The following is a 9,766-nucleotide window of genomic DNA, read 5'->3' on the forward strand; positions in this document are numbered from 1 at the left end:
ACCCTAGTAGATCTTATCGACACCTTGGATATTTCTCTTTCAATATGCTCCCGGCAATATGGAGAAAAAAACAACAGAAGAACCAATGGTTACGTAACATTCAACATGTGTGAGATGGTTTTCAAAGGACTCAAAACAGAAGAGGTATGGATGGGCGTACCCCACTCACAGTATCTATGGCGGGGTATAGGTACGTAGCGTTTTCTTTTCTTTTACTGTCCCTCAGGGCTTCAGATTGACCTCTTTAGCTCCAAATAAGTGTACATAAAAATTAAATATAGACAACAAATGTGTAGATTTGCTTTTCAGATTTAAGACATTAATTCCCTCGAAAGAGAGAAAAAAAATATTTTTTCTTTATGTGAGCGTACCTCACTTACCCAATTATAGGTGGAGGTACACCTATAAAGGTTTCTTTTAAGTGTGATGAAAATTAGTTAAATACACAAGTGATAACTTTCAGATGGGCGTAACACCACTCACGGTGTTTCAGAGATGGATTAGCCCGTAGCAGGTTCTTTTCCTTGTGTCTCCTGCTCTTAAAAGCGTTCAAAATTCTCCATCCAGTAGTGATATAAAAGGTGAAAACAAATATACAGTGTGTAGAATTGCTTTAGAACCTCTATATAGAGGAATTTTAGGTGATTCTCAACAAGAGGTGATATACAGGGAGCATACCAGGACTCACACTGTATAATGCTATTTCAAGTATGTAAAGGTTTCTTTAGTGCAGAAAGCCCCAATCCTTCACAGTGCAGACAAATAAAGTGCAGTATACCTGGGGATTGATGTATCAAAAAAAAATGCTGAATCAGCTAGCGTACCCGACTTACGGTAATGTAAGTCTTTATGTTCACGTAGCGTTTTCTTTGCCCTATATTCTTCTCCCACTTTCCTCTTTCTCACCAATGCAATACATATACATATAGGGGAGATAGAGGTAATCAGTGGGGGGTTAACCCTTGGAATAATTTGCTCTTCTCGTGATTTACTTTAAAAAGGTAGTAATTTTATTCCAAAAGTACATAGGTAAAAGCTTCTGTCCACATGACAGTAGGATATCAAAGATAAAAATACAGTACATAGACCGTCCTGGGTCTCAACATATTCCGGACCAAAAACAGCAATGAAAGTGAAAATACATACATCCAATGTAGATTTAGGTAGAAAGGGGTGATGGCTGCTCACACTCCACACTGGCTGTCAACGCGTTTTGGTGCGTCAAACACCTTTTTCAAGACATGCTTGTGGAGAGTGAGAGGCCATCCCTTTATACCCAGAGCAGCCTGTTAACCCCAGCAGGAAGTGATGTCAGACTTTACGTTTTTAACATACCTTCTACACATTGGATGTATGTATTTTTCAAAATTATTTTTTTAATGTTTTTATTTTTTCACTTTCATTGCTGTTTTTGGTCCGGAATATGTTGAGACCCAGGACGGTCTATGTACTGTATTTTTATCTTTGATATCCTACTGTCATGTGGACAGAAGCTTTTACCTATGTACTTTTGGAATAAAATTACTACCTTTTTAAAGTAAATAACGAGAAGTGCAAATTCTTCCAAGGGTTAACCCCCCACTGATTACCTCTATCTCCCCTATATGTATACGTATTGGATTGGTGAGAAGAGGAAAGTGGGAGAAGAATATAGGGCAAAGAAAACGCTACGTGAACATAAAGACTTACCTTACCGTAAGTCGGGTACGCTAGCTGATTCAGCATTTTTTTTTTGGGATACATCAATCCCCGGGTATACTGCACTTTATTTGTCTGCACGGTGAAGGATTGGGGCTTTCTGCACTAAAGAAACCTTTACATACTTGAAATAGCATTATACAGTGTGAGTCCTGGTACGCTCCCTGTATATCACCTCTTGTTGAGAATCACCTAAAATTCCTCTATATAGAGGTTCTAAAGCAATTCTACACACTGTATATTTGTTTTCACTTTTTATATCACTACTGGATGGAGAATTTTGAACGCTTTTTAGAGCAGGAGACACAAGGAAAATAACCTGCTACGGGCTTATCCATCACTGAAACACCGTGAGTGGGGTTACGCCCATCTGAAAGTTATCACTTGTGTATTTAACTAATTTTCGTCACACTTAAAAGAAACCTTTTATAGGTGTACCTCCACCTATAATTGGGTGAGTGAGGAACGCTCACATAAAGAAAAAATATTTTTTTTTCTCTCTTTCGAGGGAATTAATGTCTTAAATCGGAAAAGCAAATCTACACATTTGTTGTCTATATTTTATTTTTATGTACACTTATTCGGAGCTAAAAAGGTCAATCTGAAGCCCTGAGGGACAGTAAAAGAAAAGAAAACGCTACGTACCTATACCCCGCCATAGATACTGTGAGTGGGGTACGCCCGTCCATACCTCTTCTGTTTTGATTCCTTTGAAAACCATCTCACACGTTGAATGTTACGTAACCATTGGTTCTTCTGTTGGTTTTTTCTCCATATTGTCGGGAGCATACTGAAAGAGAAATATCCAAGGTGTCGATAAGATCTACTAGGGTACCGACGCTCGATATACCATCATAATCCTCTGCGCCTTAAAAGTCCGGAACCCCAATTTTTGTCTGTTGTTTGGTATTGTAAAGTCGTTATTGGGTGATAACTGTGGTCAGTACAGACTTTGAGGCAGCAATAGCGCTAGTAGGCGGCCATATCCTATATCCTCACATTTTGAGGATCTACAGCTTGATTTAACTGAGAAGGAATGGGAAAAAAAGTTTTCAAGACACTTTTGTTAGTTCGACTAGCTACTCAGTGATTGAGACGCAGTTTAAAGTTTTGTCACGTTGCTACAGATACACCCTGACGCTTGCCAGAATGATCCCCGGTGTACCTGTGATGTGTTGGCGTTGTGCCAATGGCACAGTTTCCCCTATGCATATTTGGGATAGTCCTTCACATCGCCCCTTTTGGAATAACGTTATCTCAATCTCTAGGTTGATAGTGGGTCCTTAGGTCCCCTTCGTGCCTGCTTTCTGGCTTCTTAATTTAGTGTCAGGTTCCCTATCAACATATAAAAAAGTCACTATAAAAATTCTGTAACAGCGCCGCCAAAGCGGTCATCCCTGTGAGATGGCGATGTACTACGCCCCCTACCATAAAGGAGTGGTTTAGTAGGATAACTATGTACATGACTATGGAAGAGTCACCAGAAAGCCAACAGAGGTTCACAGCAACATGGTTGCCATGGCTTGACTTCAAATCTTTCCAGACATATATTTGTGGCCGCACAACTAGTCTGTACGCACTTATTATTGCAACGAGGACACTCACCCCCTTGTAGGGGATTGTACTATTTTAGAAATGCCACAGGATCCCTCCCTCCCCTCTCCCTTTTTCTTCTTCTCTCCTGCTTTCTCTCTTGTCCTCTTTTCCATTTTTACTTATGTTAAAATATTATCATTTAAGCAGGATTAGATGCTCGAACAACAGTTGGTTTGTATTTATTGGGACATTATTTTTTATTTCATTACTTTCCGTCTCCAGCTTTTTATAGCAAACAGCTATATTCCCATTCTGCCTTCACTGTTTCCCAATGTATTGCCTGCTTTTTTTCCTTTTTTGTTTACACTGTTTATTATGTCAAAATTTGAATAAACACTTATTGCGAAAAAAAAGAAGACTTGGTAGATGTACACTGCATAGTTGTATATGTGTAACATTTTGATTATGACATTGTTGTTAGACACTATAGACAGCAGGTGCCGGCCTGGCTGATCGTGCGGGAAACGGCCACTACAGCTCAGCTGTCAGGAGGCGCTGTGTGCCTGGCGGTTGGATTGTGCAGGACATGGACAGTACAGCTTGGCTGTCAGGAGGCGCGCGGGCTTTACCAGCAGTACTACCTGACAGCCTCCTGACTAGCTGCTGCTGCTCCCGGAGATGGTCTCAGACCTGGCTCCTGCAGTCTCCTCTCTACCTGGGAGACGCACACCTCCTGACAGCCGTCCTGCACGACCCGGCCGCCAGGCACACAGGAGTGACAGGAACAACACACTGGCCCCCCGGCTCAGCCCGCCTCTGCTTCCCAGTCAGTGAAGCATGGGCAGGTACACCAGATGTGACGATGCGGACTCGGAGTGCGGACGTCCACGACGTCATGTCACGTGACGTCAGCCCGCACTGAGCAGCCGCCCGAAATGAGCCCGGCACCTCGCTGCCCAGCAGGCAGCAGCGGCTGAGCGGCAGCTTGACAATCATCACCAGAAGCCCTCCGCCTCCACCGCCGGGTCAGTCATCCGCAGCGGATGACACTGCCCAGGCCCCACCCCTTTAGAAATGGGAGGAGTTTTGAATCAATGGGGCCCACTGGGGAATCTCCTGGTGTCCCGCCAGGCCAGTCCGAGGTGCCTGTACACATTCATACCATACACATCGTGAATTCATGATCCCAAATAGCTCCCAAACAGCATGCACACTGCTAATCTCTGAGGTATCTGCCAGAGCCTAACTTACTACTGCTAGCATACCTCCTGCAAGTGCTACTGTTTGGTCCTATAATAAGATTCCTACATATCTGCTGGTTATTAAGTACCAGTTTCTCAGAACATAGGCCCTTATTCAGATCTGATCGCAGTACAAATTTGTTCTCAAAATGGACAAAACCATGTGCACTGCAGGTGGGGCAGATGAGAGAGATTTGTGTGAGTTATTTTGTTCCTGTGCACGGTAAATACTGGCTGCATTATTTATACACAGGGCCTGTGCAAGCCCTGTCAGCGCCCCGGGCAAGCAGCCCGCCGCCCGCCCCCCCCTCCATCACACACCCTCTCTTAAAACACCTCAGGGGGTCACAACGACCCTGTTTTGAAGGAATAATAAGTCCAGGGTCTGGGTCATCGGATGCAGTTTTCCCAGTGCTTGGATCATACTTTCCTCCTTTTAAAGTCTCCTCTCCGGGAGAATACTGGAGAGGAGACTGTCCGCAGCACTTCTGGGGGCAGGGCTTGATGTAGATGTCATGCCCCACCCCCAGTACGGCAAATCCCACAATTTGCGGGTCTTCGGGGAGGGAGTGGGGCTAAGATGATGCGATTTGCATATTTAGCCCACCCCCACCTGAAAAGCAGCGTATCGCAATAATTTACTGCTGTCGCAGGGGAGATGCAGTGGGTCCATTTTTCCGGGGGCGGTGGGAGTGGTTCAAGATTTTCCGGAGCCTCCCGGCCATTCTGGGAGAGTAGGCATCCCTGGCTTGGATCTTATGGCCAGTCTGTGTAAGCTTCAGCTTTCCTAGGCCGGCCGGGGGCCTGTAACCCTAATGGATCACAACGGATGTAGTGATGGAAATCCAAGGCTGCATCCTCAGACAAATCACTAATACTAACAGAAGGCCTCCTGCTACATTTGAATTTTGGTTAGACGGAATTGTATAGCTGCTTTCTTGCATGTTCCTTGCTGCTTCCTTCCATGTACAAACATGATCAGGTCCAGTGCTGTGCTCGTAACATTTTTATTTACCTTACCCATAGTGTACATGAAAACTGCATTCAGTTCAGATAGGTACAATATGTTGTTAGGCAGATGAAGTTATGCTATTTTAGTCCATTAGGTGGCATGCTATACCAAGATATTGAAACTGTCTGCTCAGTGTGCTTACAATAGTACTGCTGACATTCTGGGATTGCTTGATCATGTGACGTGTCGTAGCATGATCAGTGTTTAGCAGTACTGCTAATCATTACAGCTACAAGCAATGTCTTCACCAGCACAAAAAGAAATCAGGACTATGAAGGATTTTTTGGATGAAGCAGAAATTAACTTATTTGAATGCAAGGTCTGTTTTGAAAAATACACGCAGAAGCAGAAGCATAGGCCTACGAACCTTCCCTGTGGTCATGTTATGTGTCAGGACTGTGTTTGCTCTCTTTGTATCCCTGGACATGAAAGACTGGAGTGCCCATTTTGCCGCAAAGCTTGCAGGAAGTTGGAGACAAGTGTATGCCTTCCAATTCTACACCTCTTGGAGATTATAGGACGTGTGGTTCCTGATCAACTGGAAGCTCCTTCTTCAGATTGTACAAATAATTGTGTATCAAAATTGAAATCTTCAAGCTTTAACCTCAGCACATCATTTGGAGGTTGGGGTGTACTTTTTAACCCCACTGGTATTGCATTCTGTAAGAAGTCCAAGTGTTTTGTTGTGGCACATGATGGTAAAAACAAAATTGGCAGATTTACAATGGATGGGAAGTATATGCAGGAATTTGGGACAAAGGAAGCTTCTGCAAATACCATTGTTTACCCAGTTGGTGTGGCACTCACACTCGATGGTTACACTGTTGTGACAGATGCTGGCGATCGTTCACTTAAAGTATTTAGTCAATCTGGGAAATGTATGTTGGTTGTTAAACAGCCTTTCATTTTACCATGGGGCCTGGGGATTAACCCTGATAATGAAGTCATTGTTTCTGACCCAGAGGCTGGCAGTCTTGTTCTTGTAGGTGCTGACTTTGCCCAAGGAAGCATCAAGAAGAGTTTAAGCATATGTTTTCATTTGTGCCAGCCTAGAGAGATTGCGGTCTGCCAGGCAAGTGGGGATGTTATTGTGGTAGAACACCCTCCACATAGCAGCAAAAATTCCTCCAGTACTAGAATTAAAATATTGAGTAAAGAAATGGAACTCCTAAGACAAATTGATAGTTTTAGTCTTAGTTTGTTCCTTCCCTTAGCTGCACGCACATCTGCAGTAGCATTTGACCAGGCGGGAAATATTTTACTAGCTGATGTAAATAATAGATGTGTAATCTGCTTACAGAGGATCGAAGAATACAATTCACCAAAATACATTGTTGCTGGTGGCCTGTCTTACCCAGTGGCACTAGCTGTAGTAGATGACGGCTCAATTGCCATTTTAGACAGTGGCAATCACTCTGTTCTAGTTTATTCTTCCCAATAAGTTATTGCCATATACAACCACATTATTCTCTATTAGGAAATATAGCTATACTTCTATAATAGTATCTTAAGAATGCAGCACAAAGCATATCTGATTATTATCAAGTACATTAATCAAAATATGTTTCGCATAGTAATTTTATAGAAATTAAAGAAGTCCTTATATACTGTACAATGATACACACACATATATAAATATAAGGAGCAGGACCTAATGGACAGTCCATCTCATGTCCACACCTCCTTGCATATCTAATATGAACATGTTCTGGTTTTATGTATGATTAATTTGCTTTATGTGTCATTCATTATACTCAATGTGGACTCTTGTGGAACCTTTCAAATAAACAATAATAATGTATATGTAGTTTCAGACAGAGCACTCCACTTGGCTGAGCTGCCCCAGTACCTTACTTGGTGTCCCTTACACCAAAAATACATTTTTAAGCAATTACAGTAGATGATGCTCACATGTATTAAAATATATATATATATATATATATATATATATATATATATATATATATGTAAAAAAAAACATCAAACAAGACAAAAATGGACAACATGTAAAAATATCCAAAGTACTGTTACTGGAGTCAGTAATATATTAAGAGTCAAGGATGTCCCTTACCCAGGCCTGGTGATGGAGCCACAGGTGGAATACTGTATATATGCAGAGTGGCTACGGATTAAGAATGCACCTTGCTAAGGCTCCAAAAGGTTGAGGCTGGGTAAGTCCCTGGTCCGGTTTAAACTGCAGTCGTGCCGACATGTTTCGAGCTTACAAGCTCTTCCTCAAGATAGCGTTTTGAGCTTGCAAGCTCTTCCTCGAGATAGCCTTGAGGAAGAGCTTGCAAGCTCGAAACGTGTCGGCATGACTGCAGTTTAAACTGGCCCATATATTATATATAATATATTACTGACTCCAGTAACAGTACTTTGGATATTTTTACTTGTCTTGTTTGATGTTTTTACAAATACATTTTTTAAATACATGTGAGCAGCAAGAGCGTCTGCGGTCCTTATCATCTATTTGCTTCAAAACAATGATAATGGTATTATTTGGCATAAGTTATATAAAAAGTGAAGGATCCACTGCTTTTATCAGTCTATAAATACTATTATTATTACAGAAGCAGTTCAGAAGTATTAAATATATGGTTAACAAATAACAACATAAAGATAGGGAAGGGGATTACTCTCCGAAACGCGTTGCTGTATTACGCTGGTGCAACTGCACCTCTTTGGCACTTGGACACTTTCTGGAAAGGACGCACTTGAACTTTTCATACCGGGACTCCCACCCTAAACCCTATGCGGTGGTGCCGAAGAGCTTACTACATAAGTCATAGCCCACCGCAACCATTCCCCAGGGTGAGGTATTCTTTTATTTTTGTGTTTAAAGCATATCTTCCGGTTTTGAACCCAAGTGTCCATTTGCACTTTGTATGTATAAATTTTATTTATGCCAATAAATGTTGTTTTAAATCTTAACAACTCACATTTTGTTTGGTGGCTATTACAGAGACATGGTGCAATGAAAATCATGACTGGGACATAGCTATACCAGGATATACTTTATTTAGGAAGGACAGAATGGGAAAAATTGGAGGAGGGGTTGCAATATATGTGAAAAAATATATAAAGACTACCTTAATACAAAGTATTGAAGAAAAAACGAAGGCCCTTTGGGTGACCATAGAAACAAGGGGAGAAGGCGATTCTTCATATAGGGGTGATCTACAGACCACCAGGTCGGGAAGAGGAACTAAACAAGAGCCTATTGCAGGACATCAATAAAATGGCATTAAAAGGAGAGGTGATAATCATGGGAGACTTTAATCTACCTGATGTAAACTGAGAGCTGCCTGTTGCAAGTTCCACCAGAAGTAGGGACATGCTGAATTCTTTGCAAGGAGCATCCCTCCAGCAATTGGTGAGGGAGCCCACTCGTAAGGACGCAATATTAGACTTAATGCTTACAAATGGTGACAGAATATCTGACATAAATGTGGGTGAAAATCTGGGATCCAGTGACCATCAAGCAGTATGGTTCAAAATAAAGACAGAGACTGACTCATCGCACACAAAAACAAAGGTGTTAGATTTTAGGAAGGCTAATTTTGTAGAGATGGGAAACTCTGTAAGGGATTCTTTGGCAGAGTGGAAGAACTTGGAAGGAGTGCAGGATAAGTGGGAAAAATTAAAAACTGCAATTCTAAAAGCAACAGAACTTTGTGTCAAAAGAGTTAGGAAAAACATAAGAAAAATAAAGCCATTGTGGTTTGCAAAAGAAGTAGCAAGTATTGTGAAAGCAAAAAAGTTGGCCTTTAAGAAATTTAAGCAGACGCAGAAGAGGTGTATCTTGTTAGACAGGAGGAGGCTAAGAAGGTAATCAGATGTGCAAAAGCACAGGCTGAAGAGAAAATGGCCCAGTCAGTAGGTAAAGGGGGGAAAACTTTTTTTAGGTATATAAGTGAAAGGAGAAAAACAAAAAGTGGAATAATTCGACTGAAGACAGAGAGTGGAAGTTTTCTTGAGGGGGACAATGTAATAGCAGATAATATTAATAATTATTTCTGCTCAGTATTCACTGCTGAAAGAGAGGGGAAGGGGTCACAGTTAAGTTGCAAGTATAGTCAGAAAACTGAGGGAGAGACAAGTACATTTACAGAGGAGAAAGTCCTCACAGAACTCTGAAAACTTAAAGAGCTTAAAGGGGAGCTGGTAAAACCGATAACAGAATTATTCAACCAGTCACTAGCTACTGGAGTAATCCCAGAGGACTGGAAAACCGCGAATGTAGTCCCACTGCACAAAAGTGGAAGCAAGGAAGAGG

At 41.8% G+C, this 9,766-nt stretch overlaps 1 protein-coding gene across 1 annotated transcript; it reads left to right on the top strand.

Annotated features, from left to right (window-relative positions):
- Positions 1–5,622: 5,622 nt before the first annotated feature.
- NHLRC1 (NHL repeat containing E3 ubiquitin protein ligase 1) lies at positions 5,623–8,442 on the top strand. The gene has a single exon (XM_083187857.1). The coding sequence runs from the start codon at positions 5,726–5,728 to the stop codon at positions 6,926–6,928; it is 1,203 nt and encodes a 400-aa protein (XP_083043983.1). The 5' UTR covers positions 5,623–5,725; the 3' UTR covers positions 6,929–8,442.
- The last annotated feature ends 1,324 nt before the right edge of the window (positions 8,443–9,766 follow it).

Source organism: Crinia signifera, chromosome 5, assembly GCF_055691185.1.
Source record: "Crinia signifera chromosome 5, ASM5569118v1, whole genome shotgun sequence".
In the NCBI taxonomy this organism is placed as follows: Eukaryota; Metazoa; Chordata; class Amphibia; order Anura; family Myobatrachidae; genus Crinia; species Crinia signifera.

Excerpts from the sequence above, each read along its gene's own strand:
- NHLRC1 (XM_083187857.1), top strand. The coding sequence starts at position 5,726 with ATGTCTTCACCAGCACAAAAAGAAATCAGGACTATGAAGGATTTTTTG.